General features: G+C 36.3%; 3 protein-coding genes and 1 long non-coding RNA gene across 12 annotated transcripts; all 4 read left to right on the plus strand.

Annotated features, from left to right (window-relative positions):
* The first annotated feature begins 4,065 nt into the window (after positions 1 to 4,065).
* LOC133721702 (sugar transporter ERD6-like 5) lies at positions 4,066 to 8,158 on the plus strand. 6 transcript variants are annotated; one of them, XM_062148389.1, is made up of 18 exons: positions 4,066 to 4,284; positions 4,571 to 4,633; positions 4,806 to 4,895; positions 4,991 to 5,050; positions 5,256 to 5,321; positions 5,410 to 5,475; positions 5,575 to 5,650; positions 5,725 to 5,789; positions 5,975 to 6,067; positions 6,223 to 6,300; positions 6,444 to 6,528; positions 6,620 to 6,663; positions 6,755 to 6,817; positions 6,899 to 6,958; positions 7,087 to 7,140; positions 7,408 to 7,467; positions 7,571 to 7,685; positions 7,804 to 8,158. In XM_062148389.1, the coding sequence occupies exons 1-18, from the start codon at positions 4,111 to 4,113 to the stop codon at positions 7,923 to 7,925; spliced, it is 1,434 nt and encodes a 477-aa protein (XP_062004373.1). In that variant the 5' UTR covers positions 4,066 to 4,110; the 3' UTR covers positions 7,926 to 8,158. The 6 variants fall into 6 exon arrangements, 5 of the variants coding, with proteins under 5 accessions (XP_062004373.1, XP_062004374.1, XP_062004375.1 ...); XM_062148390.1 differs by having other exon boundaries at positions 7,825 to 8,158; XM_062148391.1 differs by having other exon boundaries at positions 7,843 to 8,158.
* Positions 8,159 to 9,434: 1,276 nt separating this feature from the next.
* Positions 9,435 to 13,221, plus strand: LOC133721701 (sugar transporter ESL1-like). 4 transcript variants are annotated; one of them, XM_062148385.1, is made up of 19 exons: positions 9,435 to 9,524; positions 9,595 to 9,740; positions 10,230 to 10,292; positions 10,414 to 10,503; positions 10,600 to 10,659; positions 10,758 to 10,823; positions 10,944 to 11,009; positions 11,087 to 11,162; positions 11,229 to 11,293; positions 11,389 to 11,481; positions 11,609 to 11,686; positions 11,812 to 11,896; positions 11,986 to 12,029; positions 12,107 to 12,169; positions 12,242 to 12,301; positions 12,402 to 12,455; positions 12,529 to 12,588; positions 12,690 to 12,804; positions 12,897 to 13,221. In XM_062148385.1, exons 1-19 carry the CDS (start codon positions 9,494 to 9,496, stop codon positions 13,016 to 13,018), a joined length of 1,437 nt encoding a protein of 478 aa, XP_062004369.1. In that variant the 5' UTR covers positions 9,435 to 9,493; the 3' UTR covers positions 13,019 to 13,221. The 4 variants fall into 4 exon arrangements, with proteins under 4 accessions (XP_062004369.1, XP_062004371.1, XP_062004372.1 ...); XM_062148386.1 differs by having other exon boundaries at positions 9,438 to 9,524; positions 9,603 to 9,740; XM_062148387.1 differs by lacking the exon at positions 12,402 to 12,455.
* Positions 13,222 to 13,849: 628 nt separating this feature from the next.
* LOC133721705 (uncharacterized) lies at positions 13,850 to 15,419 on the plus strand. The gene is made up of 5 exons (XR_009852303.1): positions 13,850 to 14,177; positions 14,500 to 14,562; positions 14,698 to 14,788; positions 14,877 to 15,190; positions 15,286 to 15,419. It is a non-coding gene; the product is annotated as an uncharacterized LOC133721705 (long non-coding RNA).
* Positions 15,420 to 15,985: 566 nt separating this feature from the next.
* On the plus strand, positions 15,986 to 20,631 carry LOC133721704 (sugar transporter ERD6-like 5). Its single transcript, XM_062148394.1, has 18 exons — positions 15,986 to 17,000; positions 17,295 to 17,357; positions 17,452 to 17,541; positions 17,644 to 17,703; positions 18,082 to 18,147; positions 18,244 to 18,309; positions 18,437 to 18,512; positions 18,603 to 18,667; positions 18,768 to 18,860; positions 18,951 to 19,028; positions 19,106 to 19,190; positions 19,279 to 19,322; positions 19,415 to 19,477; positions 19,557 to 19,616; positions 19,702 to 19,755; positions 19,930 to 19,989; positions 20,100 to 20,214; positions 20,295 to 20,631. The coding sequence occupies exons 1-18, from the start codon at positions 16,833 to 16,835 to the stop codon at positions 20,414 to 20,416; spliced, it is 1,428 nt and encodes a 475-aa protein (XP_062004378.1). The 5' UTR covers positions 15,986 to 16,832; the 3' UTR covers positions 20,417 to 20,631.
* Positions 20,632 to 20,701: the final 70 nt, after the last annotated feature.

Here is a 20,701-nt window from a genome sequence, read left to right on the forward strand (position 1 = left end):
TGAGAAAAGAATCCAGCACTAGGGTATTCAACCAGCACATATGAATTGTGTTGGGGTATTCAACCATGAATTATGTTGGGGTATTCAACCATCGCAGGCCATCATCCAATTATATTCTAATTATATGAGGAGATTATAGCATGAAAAACTCCAATATTTGATGTGAAGCCCTAAGCATCTACGTCTCCAAGTATCTCCCATAATCAAACTCAATTATAAACATGGCTCAAACCAGTCTCTACCCTTAATTTTGATTCTCAACAAATTTCTTTCGACATTTGGGAAGATTGCAAACCTACAACAGCAGTTAACTTTTTGCTAACCTGGTAATCACCCATAAGTGAACAAAACCAATCTACTCTTAATTTGTTTATTGGAATTCACTCGATTGATTTTAGCTTAGAGAACGGAAATCTCCGATCCATTGAATTGTTTCTTCCTTCGTATATCTTGAAGATCGAATCTTCTACTCAATAATGTTTTCAAAATTTATTTGTAAAAAATATTAATTGGGTTGAAAATAGGTAGAATTTATTTGAGTGATGACATGGCAAATGCCACATCATTTGGGATCCAAATTTGCCAAATTATTTTTGTTTTGGATTACAGGTTATATGCTTCTCAATTTGATCCCATATTTGGGTGACTTCAATTTAATTAAAATAGTTGTCAATACATTCAACACCGTTGGTTCAACATTACTGGTTTTATACATTCAACACCGTTGGTTCAACATTACCGTTAGTGATGAATGAACGAATAACATGAGAGTTTCCTCGTCATCCACTTCGTCAATTTTTCATATTCATGCTTTCACTATATGTTTATTTTACTATAAATACACATTTTAGATTATTTTTACTATGAGTTATAATTTTAATTATGAAGGATATTTTGGGCAAATCAAAAATTGGTGAAACCTTTGACACCAAACTTCAGAAAATTACTATATGGTCTCGGATCAAGGTACTTGTGGTGGTTCGAGCTGATATTATTGGTTCATAATCTCATATTTCTAATCGGTTATCTTATTATTTTTTTTTCACCCTTTACATGGTCCCCACAAAATTCGAATGATATTATTGGCTCTGACCGGCAATGCCATGTGATAGTCCAATACCATAAAATGATTACTCACAAACTTCATTTTTATAGTATAGATAGATAGATAGATAGATAGATAAATAAGAACATTTGTGCTTATATTTGGTCTCTGGTGTACATTTTTTTCTGTTATAATTGAGACTGGAAAGAGAACAACTCTCCGACCCCAATTTATTGAGAAAATGAAAAAATGTAATAGCCAAAGAGAAGGAATTGGACTCCACTCAAGAACAATCATAAAGATTTATGCCAATACAATAGAAACAACACAAACTACTTAACAATCAAGGACAATCCAATACTGACAAGATCATTAGCCACTTGATTACCCTCTCTAAATGTATGAGAAGACCAAAACTGGATCCGTGAAATAAGGTGCAAGCACTTACTCTATGCAACATGTAATTGATTACATGCACTTTTAGGAGTCTAGTTAATTAACTTACTAATGTGCATTTGAGCATGACTAGGATGAATTTGAGAGCTTACTCAATCTTTAATTCATGAATAAAACACCACCGTAACTAGCTCTACATGAAACATGCATGTTGTCACACACCATCAATATTAATTTTCATCCAAGAATTGGTGGGTGCCAGTTAAATTATGGAGGAACTCAAGGTGGCATTAAACCCCATAATTCTAGATAGCTTCTCCAAATAATTAAACATTGTACAGGAATACTTCATTTAAGTTGAAAAAGACATGATGTAGGACGAGATTTTAGTCAATTTCAACAAAAATTCTTGAAAAGAAAGAAGCATCTTCACATTAAGAAGAATAATTTAAATATTGAAAATTGGTATTCAAATAGGCTTCTTAATGATGGAATTAATCATAAATTGTTATTTTGGATATATCGGGATTCTCGAGCAAAATATTGATTGAGATTCCAAGCGTAATATTCTTTAGTATTTAGGATTCTATTTCCGATTTTTATTTAATCAGGTTTAATTAAGTTTCCTAGTTTTAGTCTACAATAAATTGTTCTTTATGTTTTCTAGCTGTATTAGGTTTATGCTATGTGCGCTATATAATGCGCCTCTTAAATTGTAATTTTCATTCAAGTTATCAATAAAAAAAAAACCAAATATTAGAGAAGTTTCTCTATGTTTCTTACGGTTGTGCCCGTAATTGCTAGTGGATTCTAGCTCATCTCATATGACTTTCGACGCTTGACGGAGCCTCTTACTATCGTGTTCACGCTTCATGCATCAACATAGGATTGTAGAAGACGATATATAGTTGGTAAAATGTCGTTTTAGGATGAGTACATCAGTTAACGATATTTTTGTTAGAGTTAGGTTGATGAACTGATGAACACAGCCATAAAACTTCCTTGTTCTTCTTATGGTTATAGGACCTTAATTTTAGAATTATTATAGTTTCTTTTCGCCATGAGAAAATCTCAAATTGACAAGAAGAAGAGGGAAGGGCATGGTCCAATCTCGTAAATATAATCGAGGTCTGCCGATAACGTACGTATTGCATATAAAATTCAGGTTCTCGATCAGTTGCTGACGGATCATCCAACCCAAAAAGACCACCTCACTGCCACTTGTAGTCAAGACAGCGGCGAATCACACTTTGGCCTACCACACTTCCATTATTGCATAGAAGTGATAGAATTTGTTTGCTTTTTGTTTGTTATAGAAACCTTTTTTTGGTTATTTTTTTTAAAAACTCACCAAGCGAGTGAAATTTATTAAAGAAAAGAATGTTACAAAGAGAAATGAGATACGATATGCATAAAAAACGCCGCTCACCTCCTATCAAAAAAATATAAATTAACAAAATCAAAAATTAGGAAGACCATCATAAAATCTGGACTTGAATCCCACCAAGTAAAGCCAACTGATGAAGCACCATGGTTGGCAAGGCATCAACAGCTTGATTGCCTTCACAAAAGATATGGCTAGATTTGAAATGCATTTGAGAGATACGATGCAAGCAATTGCTCCACTGCACACGAAACCTCCAAGGCACCAGATGAGGAAAACAGAGAAAAATAAGTAAAAGGGAAGAATCCACCTCTAACCATACATTAGAGATCCGGAAGTTTTATGCATTTCCGAACCCTTTATTATAGAAACTTAATGTACCATAAATTCTCCAATGATATATGATCGGTGGTAATAAGAGAGATAATTAAGTGAAATTTACACTCCTCATTTTATAATCCATACTCAATGTTTTTTTCTTCTTCTTTTAGTAACATATATTTTTTCTTTAGTAACTTAAGTTTTGTATGTCTATATGAATTTCAACTAAAAATAGAAAGACGGAGTTTTGTTATCATACACTCATTTTACATCTATTTGAATCAAAATTACAACATTGAGAACAAAATTACCATATTCATTTACACTATTTACATATAATTAAATTAAAATTACAACATTGATAACAAATTTGTCCAAAAACTTGTAATAAGGTCGTAGGTGGTGTGATTACCATTAATGGAACTAAGATTACACAAAATAGGACTTATGTTAATTACCATAATAACAACAAATTTGTTGTCACATTTATAAATATATGTATGAGATACGAATATGTATTATAACATTTTTCAACTTATAGTCAATGAAAAGTTCGTAACAACAAATAAGAACATTTTCATTCATGAGGAATGAAGATTGCCAAAACCAACTATAATATACGAATATACTAATTGCATCGATACATTTTCAATAAAGCATGAACCTAAGATCGAGGTCATGGGTTCGAGTCACTATGGAAGTAGGAGTGAAATCTTTTAATCATCTGTCGTAGGGAAAAAAAACAAAAACTTAAAACGAGGAGGAGGTTGTTAATTGTGGAAAGAGAATCAATAGTGGGACACGTGTGTCACATGGGACCCAACTCTTTTGACATTTTTGCATCCTAACAGTGTGATTGAAATGATCGAATTGCTTAATACAGATGGTACACGACATGATAGTAACATTTTGATTGAAATTTAATACAGATGCATGGTACACGACATGATAGTATCTCTCTGCTATGCATTGTTTTGTAATAATCAAACTAGGCATGGCAACAGAAACCATGGAGGAAGGACTACTAAGTATTTCCAATGTCGATGGGGAATCCTCCTCCTCCTCCTCCGCAGTCACTAGTGTTATTGTTATGAGCACTTTAGTGGCCCTCTGTGGTTCACTCACCACCGGCTGTGCTGTAAGTCCGCCACCAATTTGGATATTTTTTGTTAAAGAATCTATACGATTCGTAGAAACCAGGGTATTGGTAACTCTGGAAGTTGATCACAAGATTTGCTTAATTTACTTGCCCTTTATCCTGCTCTTTGTCTACGAACTTTGCTGAATCAAACACTGGTACTTTGTAGAAGACTATAAGATAAATCAGTGTTATATATCTTTGCTGAAGCACTATTAGAGTTATAAATAGAATCAGCTGTTGTGTCTGAACAAGGTAAGATATATGCCGTTTAATTGCTTTACAGACAGGGTATTCATCAGCTGCTGAATCTGGAATTGTGGAAGACTTGGACCTTACTCTTGTCGCAGTAAGTACCATAGTAATAATTTACTGATCTTTAACATATTTTTATGCATTTGATACAATTTACTGGACTTCAACACATGCAGTTGAATGTAATCTTTTCATATAAAGTAGATTTTAGTATCTGAAGTCTACAGTCTATGCATTTGATAAAACGTGATCATCTCATCATACAGTACTCAGTTTTTGGTTCAATAATGACAATTGGAGGTGTCATTAGTTCACTGATGAATGGCAGAGTAACTGATCTCATCGGTCGTAGAGCTGTAAGTTCTTGCTGATGGAACCTTAATTTCTAAACCCACTGCACTATTATCTAAACCTTACGTCCGATCCCTTTCCTGTCAATATTGTCAAACAGACAATGTGGTTGTCTGCAATATTCAGTACTGCAGGGTGGCTCACTATAGCATTTGCACAGGTTCCTTCTCTTTGTTTCCATCTATATATACATTTAATGAATGTTAAATGTTCGTATATATGGGGTTCATCAAAAAAATGTAAGCTCATTTAAGCCCTGAACTTCAGTCGTTGTTGTTGAGGAAGCAATTTCGACTAGATGTCTAGATTGTTTGACAAATTACTCATAGCCAATTAGCCGCTAATCAGTTCAATGCTTGATGTAGAATGCTTTGTGGCTGGATATTGGAAGACTCTCAATCGGATTTAGCGTCGGGATAATTTACTACGTGGTAATTGTGAATTTCGATCAAGTCTTTAAAACGTACTTATCCATGTAAGTGATGTAACACGTAATGAACAACTTCTGATCATAAGCAGGTACCAGTGTACATAGCAGAAATAACGCCTGAGGATCTCAGAGGAAGATTCACTTCAGCTAATCAGGTGTTGTGAGATAAAGCTCCAACTCATTATTCTCTGTGGTTCAGTCTAATTACCACCCTTTCTCTAGTACTTACTAACGTAAATTTCATGACTGCACAGTTGATGATTAGCTGTGGCTTTTCCTTATTCTATTTCATTGGAAATACCATAACCTGGCGCACCATGGCGGCAATCGGTACATAATCTGATTCTTTTGCACATCAAATTTCAGTCAAACTCTTAATACTAATAGATTTTATATATATGCAGGTGCTATTCCAGGTCTACTACAAATTCTAGGCATATTTTTCATTCCAGAGTCTCCAAGATGGCTGGTGAGTCCAATTTGATCAATATCTTACGAGGAATGCTAGTCCTAGAAAGGATGACTCTTCATATTGCTCATCAATCTTAAGGATCAGCATATATATATACAAGTCCTTTCACTTGAAAAACAGCAGGAAATTCCTTTGAATTACAATGCTCAAAAGATTGATTGATACACTTGTTGTCTCTGTAGGCTAAAATTGGTAGACAAAAGGACCTTGAAGCTGTTCTGGAACGCCTTAGAGGAAAGAACGCTGACATATTTCAAGAAGCAGATGACATCATGGTAACTTGCTAGCTCAAACTTGATGTTATTTTGTAAATTTCTCTGTTTACATATTAGCAACAGCCACAAGTCCAGAACTAGGGGAATCAATTTTTCAATCACTTTTTAACAAAACATTTCTTCTGAAACAAGAAATAACACGTGCTATGTGGCAGGAGTATACAAAAATCTTTCAGCAGAAATCAGAGACATTGCTGGACTTGTTCCAGAAGAGATATGCTCACTCACTCATTGTAAGCTGCCTAACTCAAAAGTAAATATAATTGAAACTAACATCTTGTATTGTTTTTCAGACCAAAAAAAAAAAAAAAAATCTTGTATTGTTTCACCTTCCATCATCTGTCTGACCTTTCCATGCATATTTGAATTGATTTAGGTTGGAGTTGGGCTACTGTTACTGCAGCAATTTGGGGGTGCAAATGCCGTAGCTTATTACGGAAGCTCTATATTTGAAGATGCCGGTAAATCAAAAGCTTTCCAAAATTGCTTCATATATATATATAAAGTCATTAATATAACAGAGGATATGATATCATTTTCATTTTCTGGCAGGTTTTTCAAGTAGCATTGGGACTATTTCACTGGCTATTATCGGGGTAAGTAAATAGTTTCAAAAATGCAAGTGAATAGAGAACTTTGTTTGGTCCATATCTCAAATGGGTAGATCTTTGTAATTTAATTTCACAGATACCTGTTATTGCATTGAGTGTGCTCTTAACAGACAAATTGGGAAGACGACCACTTCTACTGGTGAGAACTACAAAGAATAAAAGTTTCTGATGTTGAATATTAATAAGTTAAAAAGTGAAATGGATTAGCATATGTTTCCAGGTTTCTGCTGCTGGAATGTGCTTGAGTTTGTTTCTTGTGGGCTTGGCTTTCTGCATTCAGGTTTCTCCCCAAACTAAATTTGATAGTTGATACTAATTGTCTGTCTATGTTGATATTCTTCATATACAAATGGCAATCCTAATTTTGATAGTACTTTTCTCTCTTCTTTTCTTTTTTTGATATTGCAGGACCTACACCAGTGGGAAGCGCTCACTCCCATTCTTGTGTTTATCGGCATGTTGGTAATAAAATATATGGGGTCCGTTTTGGTGCATTAATGTAGACCAACTCCATGAAATGGTAGATTCCATGTAGTGGTAGAGCTACACTGAGTAGAGCTATCATTACATGAAACTATTCCACCACTGCATCGAGTAGAGCTACATTTATTTACCGAAGCAAGCTAGCGATAATGCAAATTAAGTAGAATTTCTTATACAATATGAACAAAATTCCTTTTCATTTTTTCTCCTTAGAAAAATGTGTCAACATCTTTGTCTACTGTTCAGGGTTATGGTGCATCATACTTGATTGGCATGGCAGGTTTACCCTGGGTTATTATGTCAGAGGTAGCTAGTTCTTAAGCTTCATGTGTGCTTTCAGAACTAATTTATTTTCTGGAATTTGACAGAACAATAAACTTTTGTAACAATGACTCGATTTGCATTTCAGATATTCCCACTAAACATTAAAGGTTCGGCTGGAAGCTTGTTAAGTTTGGTTTATTGGTCTTGCTCCTGGATAGTAACATACACCTTCAATTTTATTATGGAATGGAGCTCAGAAGGTATCTCGTTAATCTTTTTTTTTTTTTTTTTCATTTCCCCCCCCCCCCCCCCCCCTTCTGTTTCTTGCAACTTGAGTTATGTATATCAACTTATTGGTGTCACACTACTCTACTTCAGGAACATTTTTATTCTTCTCAGTGATTAACGGTTTAGCAGTTCTGTTCGTAGCAAAGCTTGTGCCAGAAACCAAGGGGCGAACTCTAGAAGAAATACAAGCATCAATCTCCCATCAAAGATGATGACCTCTGTATATATAGCATTCCCTAAGTCAGAATAAAATGGTTCTGTAATTAAAGATTTTTGTTGAACTTGGCCAAATTAATTTCAGGACTTTCTTAGTAAGAGGCTAGGACAGATATAACAGAGAAGGATTAGAATCAAAAGAAAAAAAAAATGATCCCTCGATGTTCATTATTGGCCACCAATCCCACCATGTATGATAGTTTATGAAAAAAGTTGCAAATTAAAGGAATGTACGTACCCCTCTGTTACTGCCAACATGCATATATACAAAGAAACGACTTTTCGTTGCAGAAGAATGACCGATAATATGACATTGTTAATCACTATTTAATGTACCTGCCTCCATGATAGAGAATGTGACCGAGGAATATATGAGATCAGATGATCGAGGAGGCAGAGGCCGAGAGAGGTGAGAGCAGGATTAGGCAAGGTTACTAGCAGTAGCAATCTTTTGATTTGGTTCCGCTCTTTGGATTGACTTTGATCATTTCATGCAATATGAATACATATTCAACACCGATATTATTCAACATGGGAAGAAAAACTCGCATTAGTGCTTTAATCGATGATTTAAGTACCAAAAAACGACCAGGGCCGGACCTGGAGTGAGGTTTAAGTGACCGTCACCCTCATGGCCACCCATTTCTTCGCCTCATATGATTTAAATATAACACAATTGGCTATTACGCTAGTGAGTCTTTTTCTCTCGAAGGTGATCAAATTTTTACAGATCGCTTCGGGCCTGAAAATCTCAGATCCCGTCATTGAAATAATAGCTAATGGTTGATCAGTAATTAATTAAGTTATAGTCAAGTATATCATTACAAGAAAATCTTGTGTATGTCAACCGTACCACATGTCTGGTAAGTTCAGTGCCTACAAAGGAGATGTTTTAAGTAAGTAATACAATTTGATAAAGAAGGGGTAGTTTCAGAATACGAATAATTTTTTTAAAAATTTTTAATGACACGGCTGCTGCATGTAAGAATTTTTGTATTGTTACTATAAAGCCATGTGATGAAGAACATTTTCGCAATTCTCCAGAGGGAACGAAGATCAGGTGGCAACAACATTAATTTTGCTCTTACACACATCGATCGTTCTAATAACTAACTAATGGCACAATTTAATAGCTTCTTGGTCGCAATTCCCATTCAGGTTCTTGATATATGAGTTGCCAACGGATGATCCAACTGCAAGTCAACCCGGCCCAAATTCCATTTTGCTACCTAGTTTAGTTCGGTGCAAGAAGGCGACAATACAAAGAAACCTTTTTGAACACTTTGGCACCCATTCCTTGTTTTACCTACTAATGTCTTTTCCAACAGTCCAACACTTTTAGTCAATTCGATAAATAATGCGCTGTCGGACTAGCATAGTATGAAGTTGGTCTATCTTATAAAATATACTAATTGACATTATTTTCGTTATATACGATCTGTGTCCTAATTGGTCCAATGATATTTCTGTACGTATCAGGCCTAACTGCTCAAGTACGAATACGTAATAGACGTAATAGAATGTCACCGTGGAATAGATGAGTCTTCTGTTTCATTGAAACGGAATGTCACCTGAAAGTTCCACAAGAATCTCTGGTGAGTGGCTTCCCTGTCTTTTTAAGTAGTCATCGTGTCTCGCAAAAGTTTGATCATCATATCTTCCAAGGAAATAAGGCGTACATGGAAGGAGAAACCGTGGAAGCAGGACTACTGACTATGTCCAATGCCGATGGAGAGTCCTCCTCGGTCACCGGAGTTGTTCTTCTGGGCACTTTGGTCGCCCTCTGTGCTTCACTCTCTACTGGCTGTGCTGTGAGTCACATACTATATTGTTCATATAAGAAGAAAGTAAGGTAAAAACATGATGAATGAAACAAATGACCTGAACCAGAAATAGAATGAACACATTGATGGGGAAAGAGTTGGGGTGATCCTAAATTGTTTCCCATGTTATTTAGGTTTTTATTTGATTTATTTTTCTAAATTTTTCTGTATATAACTTTCCAGTTTCTTTACTTTCTGGTCCCGGATAGTTTAGACTTTAGAGAGACTAGTAACTTCATAGCCTACACGAGGTTGTTGGATTAATAAATTTTGTGTTAATTTTCTTGAGGAGTCTGACAAAATCATGGAAAAATCAGGGTCTTGGTAAGTTTTTGTGAAAAATCAACTAGTTTTTGTTTTACTTTTCTAAATCAAGTTATTAATAATGATAGACATCGATTGCATACCTCTTACAGAAAATAGGAGATAAAATACATTTATCTTTGTTGAAGCATTACACTTATAATTGCTTTACAGATAGGGTATTCATCAGCTGCAGAATCTGGAATTCTGGAAGACTTGGACCTTACGGTTGAAGCCGTAAGAAATATTGTCATCTTATTACACTGTTGGGTGTTGCCTTTGCACATAAGTAGAACTTAATTATTATCTAAACTTCTCAGTTGTATGCATTTGATAAATTGATCTTCTGATTATGCAGTACACGGTATTTGGTTCAATAATGACAGTTGGAGGAGTGATTGGTTCATTGGTAAATGGGAAGATAACAGATCTCATCGGACGTAGAGGTGTAAGTTCTGCAGTACCTGTATGTAATATCTAACCTTATTCAGATGTTACTATTTTGAAACTCCTTTGTTCTTTTCTTGTCCATGTTACCAAACAGACGATGTGGTTCTCTGCAATATTCAGTACTGCAGGGTGGTTTAGTATAGCCTTTGCAAAGGTTTCTTTCTTTTCTAACTCCATATACATTTAATGAATGCAAGGATGATCAAATTTGTGGTTTAAATCAGTAGTTGATCAGTTTGATTCTTGATGTAGAATGCTTGGTGGCTGGACATTGGAAGACTGTTATTGGGATTCAGTGTCGGTATCATTTACTATGTGGTAATAAGTCTTCCTTGTTGCTTACAAAAAGTTTGAAATCAGTAACTTACATTTTTTTTTTGTGGACAATGAAATCAGTAACTTACATATATAATGAAACAACTTCTTATTCATAAGCAGGTACCTGTCTACATAGCAGAAATAACACCCAAGGATCTTCGAGGAAGGTTCACTTCAGCTAACCAGGTACGATGAGATAAAGTTCTGAGTTGATCACTATCTTTGTGCTTGCTCCTCTTACTAGCTAAATTCATTAACTGCAGCTGCTGATTAACTGTGGCTTTTCATTGTTCTTTTTGATTGGAAATGCTATACATTGGCGCACCATGGCTGTACTCGGTAAATTATCCGATCCTTGCATCTAAGTTAGATAAAACACTCAATACTGATAGATAATAATTTCAGGTGCTATTCCATCCCTACTGCAAATTGTAGGTTTATTCTTCATTCCAGAGTCTCCAAGGTGGCTGGTGAGTCCAATTCAATCTTTTCCATGGAAAATGTTAATATGACTAGAGAAAGTTTCCGGTTGGATTCCATAAATTGTTGAGACACTCGTCTGCAGGCTAAAGTTGGTAGACAAACAGACCTTGAAGCTGTGCTGCAGTGTCTTAGAGGAAGGAATGCTTCTATTTCTCAAGAAGCAGCTGGTATCATGGTAACTTAGACAGTTCCAAGTTCATGTTATTGTGAAGAGCTATCTGTTTGGAAGGGAACTATATTTTTTTGAGTTTACAAGTATCTACCTGCAAACAAGAAATAAGATGGTTCTCATATTGTGGCAGGAGTATACAGAAATGTTTCAGAAAAACTCAGGAAGAATACTAGACTTGTTCCAGCGTAGATATACTCACTCACTGATTGTAAGCTGACTCAAAGGAGACAAAACAAATTTAGAAATCATGTCATGTCATGTCATGTTATTTCCTGTCTTACATTTCCATTAGATGATCTTTCTGACCTTCTACTCATATTTCAATTTGTTTAGGTTGGAGTTGGGCTAATGTTACTACAGCAATTTTCTGGGGTCAATGCAGTAGCTTATTATGCAAGCAGTATATTTATAGATGCTGGTAATAAAAAAAATTCCAAAATTGCTTCATATATACTTGAATAAAATATCACCTAAAACATGGTCTTGATAATTTTTGTTTTCTGGCAGATTTTTCAAGTACCATTGGGACAATATCATTGGCTATTATTGGGGTACAAGTCTCATCTCTGCAAGTACATAGAGAGTTTTGTTGATGGTTCTCTCAAATATGGAGATATTTTTTTGATAGGTTCCAGCAATTGCATTGAGTGTGCTCTTAACAGATAAATGCGGAAGGCGACCACTTTTAAATGTGAGAACTGGAGACTATCTGACTATCTGATGTTGAATATCAACAAGAAGTTAATTCACCAGATGTTTGTAGGTTTCTGCTGCCGGAATGTGCTTGAGTTCATTTCTTGTTGGCTTGGCTTTCTACTTCCAGGTTGCTCCCAAAACTAAATTGTCAAAATTCTTTTTCTATGTTGTTTTTTTGCTACATATAAGAATGATCATCATTGGAGTATATTTTTCTGTTATGTTAGGATCACGACTTGTGTGAGGAGCTCACTCCCATTTTTTTGTTTATCGGCATGATGGTAATAAAGACAAGTAATCCTTTTCTTCTCTTGCTAAAACATGGTCACATATTTTGTCTCCTGATCCTTTCAGGGATATGGTGCATCGTACTCAATTGGTATAGCTGGATTGCCCTGGGTTATTATGTCAGAGGTAGATACCCTAAATTACTGTTCTCAAAGTTCTCCTGATTTAACCAAGTTCTTGTCTGGAACTTAATAGGATATATATATATATTTTTTTTTGGTATCAAGACATTCCCAGTAAACGTCAAAGGTTCAGCTGGGAGCCTGCTGAGTTTGGTATATTGGTCTTGTTCTTGGATTGTAACATATACCTTCAACTATGTGATGGAATGGAGCTCAGAAGGTATCTCAATATTTTGTTTATATTTTCCCCTCTGTTTCTTGCTGCTTACATTATGTGTGTCTAATAATTGGTGTCACCTGCACCTACTTCAGGAACATTTTTCTTCTTCTCAGCCATTAGCATTTTGACAATTCTGTTTGTAACAACGATAGTGCCGGAAACTAAGGGGAGAAATCTAGAAGAATTACAAGCATCAATCTCCCATTTTCACTAATAAGATGACCTATACATATTGGATACTTGTATCTTATATTGATGAACAAAACTCAGGATGTAAATGGTTTGTAAAACCAAAGAGAACAAATGGCTCATATGCTTTTGTAAATGATTTGGAAGTACAAATTCCAAATCGTCCTTATATAGCTAAGTACCATCCTCCAAATTGTTCAGGTGAGGGTGTAAATCTTCATGTGGATACTTGCTTCTGTAAAAGTAGTCAATTACCAGCATCAAGACCATATCTTATAAGGGTTAGCATCGTGTGATACATAGTATCAAGAAATCAAGCATAATGAAACAAATCATGTTAATTAACAAATTGACAGGAGGTTATACAATCAAATAATTTGATGTATCCAACTCCAAGTTACTGTTTGTAACAGCCACTTTTCCTTACTATCTTCGAGAAACTTGGAGACTTTTTCTATCAGAAGATCTGGTAGGAGATGATGCTGGTGGCAATGCGACCATGAAGGTTGGATCCATAACCATGTTTCTTGTTAATGATGTAACTAAAGCAATTCTAAATTTGTAACTAGTAATCTTAGACAACTCATGTTTCTGATTCCAAAAAAAGAATTCATGTTGAACCAACTGAACGTCAACCTGTCTTGACTAAAGTGGTACTATACTCGTTTTGGTTCAATCCATGATTTTGAGATTTTCTCGTAGGGCCCTCCTCATCAGCCACCCCTTTTGTCGTTCTCAGCACTTGATTTGGTGGCCCTGTGTGGTTCCTTCTCCCATGGCTGTGCTGTAAGTGACTCTCATTAATTGGCATTCTAAAGTGAGAGACTAGAAAAACTACACAACTTTTTGGTCCAACTCTAATTCGATCAATAATTCTTGGCCACAGGGCTACTCTACTGTGCAGTGTGCACATCCATGTTTTTCTCATTGTAGACCAATAATTGAACTCCAATTCCTCTTACTCATCTCCTTTTGGTTTTCTTACAACTTTCTCATTGTTCTCCATGGAAGAAGGGCTACTAACTCTGTCAGGGTCAAATGGAGCTTCAAGTGATTGCAGTGCCGTCATAACTCCAGGAGGGTTCTCCTCCTCGGCCACCCCCGTTGTCGTTCTGAGCGCATTGGTGGCTCTTTGTGGTTCCTTTGGCTATGGCTGTCAGGCTGTGCTGCAAGTTACTCTCAAAGTAAAGTAGCATATTTTTCTCATTTGGGTGTTTTCTGCCAAATTTACCATATTTTAGGATGAAACAGTATAAAGTGAATTAAAAAAGAAATAAAATGTTATTACTGAACTACTGATAAGTCTGATGAGTATTGAGAATGCTTTGCTGCGAAATTGCACTTTCTGGGACTCATTCATTTTGTTCTATACTTCTATATGCTTTGCTGCATAACATTGTTACTATTAATTAATTCAAAGCTCCTTACACAAATCTTAGAGATAAAAATTTGCAGAAGACTTTTTTGCTTTAAGGATTGGGAGTACACATTGACAAACCTTTGCAGGTAGGATATTCATCCTCTGCTGAGTCAGGAATTTTGGAAGACTTGGGCCTTACTATTGCAGCAGTAAGTTAGTATCCTTTTTTTTTTTTTTTTTTTTTTTTTTTTTTTTTTTGCTTTTGTCAAATTTTGGGTTCTTTGCATTTGATAAACTTTGTTCTCAAACATTATGCAGTACTCACTTTTTGGTTCACTTTTTAGTCCCAATGCAGTATCTAGTTATGCAAGTTCGATATTTGTAGATGCGGGTTTTTCAACTAGTGTTGGGACTATATCAATTGCTCTTATTGGGGTAAAGACACAAGTTTCACAACAGCAAATGGATAGAGAACTGTGTTTAAAGCATCATATGTCAAATATTTGGATATTTTCTTTCACAGATTCCTGGTGTTGTCTTGAGTGTGCTCTTAACAGACAAAGTTGGAAGACGACCACTTCTAATGGTGAGAGGGGAGAACTTTATCCCAACTATATGGTGTTGAATATCATCAAGTTCCTACTGAGGTGACTGAATGTTTGCAGGCATTCAGTAAGGTTTGATAATAACATACCATTGGATAGTAACATACAGCTTTATAAGTTTGCATTCAGTAATGAGAGGCTAGGCATTCAGTAATGTTTGCAGGCATAAGTTGGTCCTCTGCTTGGATAGTAACATACAGCTTCAATTTCATGATGGAATGGAGCTCAGCAAGTATGTCTCTCTCTCTCTCTCTCTCTCAGTATCTTGCTTCTCAAGTTATGTACAGTAATAAAACTAATAATTGGTGTCACACTTCCCTACTTCAGGCACATTTTTCTTCTTCTCAGCCATTAGCGGGTTAACAGTTCTGTTCGTAGCAATGCTAGTGCCAGAAACTAAAGGGCGAACTCTAGAAGAAATGCAAGCATCAATTGCCCATTTTCTCTAAAAAGATGACCTCTACATATTGTGTACTTGTATTTGATAAAAGATGAACAAAACTAAGAAACCTAAAAAGAGAACAAATGCCTCATATGCTTGTGTAAATGATTTGAAAGCACTATAATTATTTACAAACCAATCCCCGCCCCACCAAAAAACCCAAAAAAAAAAGAAAAAAGGTGCTAATTTCACCGTCCAAAAGTCAGGGTCATCATGGGCCGGGCAAAGGCCGGTCTTACTTTAAATTTTAAGGCTTTAGGATGAGGCTGGGACGGGCCTAATCAAAGTCAACAAGATTTAGGACTGGGCCGAACATGGCCAAAGCTTAAATATGTTAACCTTTACCCCGCCTATTAGGGTCGGGCCGAGCCGGGTCTTCCAAAACGGGCCTTACATTGTATTTTTTTTATTTCAAAACGTGGCTCAATATTTGTATGAGTGGGTAACCCAAGACACTTTTTTTTTTATTGATCCTATTTAATATACATATATTTTTAGTGCAAGAATTGCTCGTCAGCATATTGACCATAAGATAAAACCAAATATAAACCAACTCGTCCCTAGGAATAACAATGGATACCCCAATTTGACCCAACCCTAGCTCACAAGAGTAGGGACATTCTAATGACAAAAAAAGCCTAACAAAAAAAATTACTCTAATAAAAAACAAAAAGGAAGGAGGAGTCCCTCTCCTTGAGTGCTTTGCCGGCAGCCCACCACCAAAAGAGTGTCAAGACTCTCCCTTCAAGCTCGCCTCGCCTCGCCGAAGAAACCCAAACCATACAGCAAGCCACGCCAAACTTCCGGCCTGTTGTCCAAGAAACCGATCGGAAATCACCATGTCCTGCCACCTCAGAGCGGAGGACCTCCACCCGTCTGTGTCCCTCAGTTTGGGAGCCCAAACCCACTGCTGCAATCTCCGTCCAGTGACCCACAGCATAGAGAAGCAATCAGCGCCATATTTGTTAATACCCCTCCTAACTCCTAAGCGTCATCTTTTAAGCTCTCTGGTGAGAGTGTCTTCAACTCTTTTTGTGTGATTGCATCTGACGGGAAATCTACCACCTCCAAATGAGGTCGCCAATGTCATCTTGAAGGTTGGATCCATCGGATAATGTAAAGTAATTCAAATTTCTGTAAGTAATTTTGGACAACTCTATATATATTATGATTCTGATTCCAAAAATTTTAAATAAAATAAGGATTTCTTTTAAATAAATAAAAAATGTCTCTCATGTCAAACTCCAACCTAGCTAGCTACTCAGTACCCAACTCATGGGTGGTCCAACTGTAAGTCCATAAGTCTTTACCACAGTGCTACTCTGCTCTACTGTAGAATGTAGACCAATAATTGAACTCCAATTCCTGTTACTCATCTCCTTTCGGTTACTTCATCATTGTTCCCCTGAAGAAAGCCAGGGGCAGGGAAACCATGGAAGAAGGGCTACTAACTCTATCAGGGTCAAAGTCCAATAATAATGAAGCTTCAGGTGGTTGCAGTGACGTGATAAACCCAAGTGGGTCCTCCTCATCGGCCACCCTTGTTGTGGTTCTGAGCACATTGGTCGCACTATGTGGTTCCTTCGGCTATGGCTGTGCTGTAAGTCACTCTCACTGACACTGTCAACTAAACATCTTTCTCGATCATTTGGGACAAATGTTTACCCTCTTTGCTAAATCGATGCCAACTCTCAAGATGGAAAGAAAACAGTGAAACATCAAATGTTTAAGAAAGATGGAAGATGCACCAAGTGTGAATACTTGATATACTGATTTGCTGCATCAAATTGTATGCTCCTTCAGAAAATTAGAAGATAAAATTGTGTAGGGAGACCAAGACCCTTTTGTCTAAGCATTGAACTTAAAACTAAGCAATGACAACTTTGCTTTGTAGGTAGGATATTCATCCTCTGCTGAATCTGGAATTCTGGAAGACTTGGACCTTACTGTTGCAGCAGTGAGTACTCAAATTTCAAATTTTTTTTTTCTTTTCTTTTCTTTTTTAAATTTTGGCGGCTTGGCGTTTGATAGACTCTGTTCTGATAATTCAGTACTCAGTTTTTGGTTCAATATTGACGATTGGAGGAATGATTGGTGCGCTAGTAAATGGCAAGATAACCGATCTCATTGGTCGTAGAGGTGTAAGTTTTTGCATCACTCTATATAACTGGGGCTGCTGAAGATTGTTAAAATGTAAAATCTGAAAATTTCTTGCTTTTTTTCCTTGTGTGTTTATCAAGCAGACAATGTGGCTGTCTGAAACGTTCAGTGCTGCAGGATGGCTCGCCATAGCATTTGCACAGGTTTCTTCTCTTTCCCATCTCCATAAACAAGGATGTTCAATTTTATGTTGATTTAAGTTCACAGAAACAGCTTGGAATAGATTTATTTAGAAGTGAGTTTAAGCCTTGAGATTGAACTTAAACTTCTGAATATTGTAGACCATTTTCTCATTCATACTTGAATATTCAAATTAAATCTGCAATATGGTGCATTGGACATATTGTGGTAGCAGTTTAAACTTTGTTGGCAATATGATACTAAGAGTGTTGAGATGTAGATTTTCAATGATTGCTATAAAACAAGTCAAGAACAAAAATTTTCCTCCATTTTTCTTGGCTTCTTTTGGTTTTCTCCCATTTCTTGGTTCAATCAGTAGCTGAGTTAAATACTTGATGCAGAATGCTTGGTGGCTTGATTTAGGACGGTTGTCAGTGGGATTTGGCTTTGCTATAATATGCTACGTGGTAATGAGAAATTTGCAATATATTCTGCTTTCTTATTGATAAACAATGTATATCATCTATAGAACACATAAAAATCAAAATCTTATTGATAAACAGGTACCTGTATACATAGCAGAAATAACACCCAAGGATCTTAGAGGAAGATTTACTTCAGCTTGTCAGGTATTATCATAATTAAAATCATAGTAAATATGAGATGACGTTGATGAACTAGACAACTTATTATTCTCTGTGCTTCCCATCTTACTTGCCCTGTCTCTAATTTCTCGCCGAACTTTCAAGTGCACAGTTGATGATTAGCTGTGGCTTAGCACTAGCGTTTTTCCTTGGAAATGTCATAAGCTGGCGGACCTTGGCTGTTATCGGTAAATCATCTGTCAGTCCTACCATGAATAAATTGATCCTTTGCATATAAACTAAATCCAGTTGTTAATACTAGTTATCTTTGTACTTAGGTGCTATTCCATCTCTTGTACACATTATTGGTTTATTTTTTATTCCAGAGTCTCCAAGGTGGCTGGTGAGTCCAATTCAATAGTCCATCGCAAATGTTAATTTGAATAGCTGGTGAAATTTTCAACAACAATGCTCAAGTAGATTGATACAGTAGTTTTCTGCAGGCCAAAGTTGGTAGGCACAAGGACTTTGAAGCAGCTCTTCAGCGTCTGAGAGGAAAGAATGCTGACATATCTCAAGAAGCAGCTGAAATCATGGTAACCTTTCCTCATTCTGACTTTGGCTTATTGTGAAAAATCTTCTGTTTAGTAGTCATGAAATAAGACGAGGCTCTTGCATTCTTGCAGGAGTATACAGAAATGTTTCAGCAGCACTCGGAAAAAGTCCTAGACTTGTTCCAAAAGAGATATGCTTACTCACTCATTGTAAGCTGCCTCAATGAATATAAATGTACTAGTGTTTCAATTCTCTTCTCATGATCTGGACGTGTGACTGTGCTTAGGTTGGAGTTGGGCTCATGTCACTGCAACAATTTGGGGGTGCTAATGCAGTAGCATATTACGCAAGTTCTATATTTGTAGATGCAGGTAAATCAAAAGCTCTCAAAGTTTAGGTCATTATCCTATACTCAAATGTAATGTAACATATATATGATAACTATCCATTTTCTTTCAGGTTTTTCAAGCAGCATTGGGACTATAACATTGTCTCTCATTGGGGTAAATATATAAGTTTCACAAATGCAGATGGATAGAGTGTGTTTGATGCATCATATCTCGAGAATCAAATGTTTGGACATTTTCTTTCACAGATTCCTGGTATTGTGTTGAGTGTGCTCTTAACAGACAAAGTCGGAAGACGACCACTTCTAATGGTGAGAAGGGGAAACTTTATCCCAACTATATGGTATTGAATATATATAAGTTCCTGGTGAAGTGACCAAATGTTTGCAGGTTTCTGCTGGCGGATTGTGCCTGAGTGCCCTTGTTGTGGGTTTGGCATTCTTCTTTCAGGTTTCACCTCAAACTATCTTTGATACTCTTCTGTTTGCCTTGTTGTTTGCTTCATAAACAAATGATCATACTCTGAGCTTTGCAGGACATCAACTTCTGGAAAGAGCTCACTCCCATTTTGGTGTACATCGGCTTGTTGGTAAGTACATTCTAACCAAATTAATGACAAGCATTCCTTTTCTTCTCCTGCTTTGTCACGTTTTTCGACCTTGAACCAATTCCAAAGTGGTAACATTTCACGACTTCAAGCATATCATCAACTTTGCCTGTGGCTTACCATCTGCAATCTATAACATACTGCATTCTTTCTCAGGGTCAAAGTCTATCATACACAACAGGTATAGCAGGATTACCCTGGGTTATTATGTCAGAGGTGAGTAATGTTATTGTTCGCGAGCTACGTGTACTTTCACTAACTTCTTTCAAAAGATAAGAGATGAAGAACAAAGTTTCATGACAAAGTTTGAATCATTTCAATTTCAGATATTCCCCATAAACGTTAAAGGTACAGCTGGAAGCGTGTTGAGTTTGGTGAATTGGTCCTGTGCTTGGATAGTAACGTACACCTTCAATTTCATGATGGAATGGAGCTCAGAAGGTATGTCATTTATACCTTTACCTCTTTCTTGCTCCCTTGTGTGACTGTTAATAATCGGTGTCAACACTCTGCTACTTCAGGGACATTTTTCTTCTTCTCAGCCATTTCCGGCTTAACAGTTCTGTTCGTAGCAAAGCTAGTGCCAGAGACAAAGGGGCGAAACCTAGAAGAAATACAAGCATCAATGGCCCATTTCCTCTGACAATAAAATGAAATATGTCTCCATTCCATCTATGAAGGAAGATCGATTTTTTTTTTTTTTTTTTTGAACACAGATGGTCAATATGCATGGTAAAATGGCAAAATCTTATCACTTTTTTGCCTCTTTCTTGTATCATAATGATTGAAAAGAAGTTATACTCCTGCAAATATGGGAATCCATTATCATGGATTTGCACCACCCAATTTGGGTTGCTATATTGCTTCTTTTGTTCTTTCATTTTAAGTACATAGATCTTACAACAATATGAATTTCATGACCAGGCTA

This window comes from Rosa rugosa, chromosome 7 (assembly GCF_958449725.1).
Source record: "Rosa rugosa chromosome 7, drRosRugo1.1, whole genome shotgun sequence".
Lineage (NCBI taxonomy): Eukaryota > Viridiplantae > Streptophyta > Magnoliopsida > Rosales > Rosaceae > Rosa > Rosa rugosa.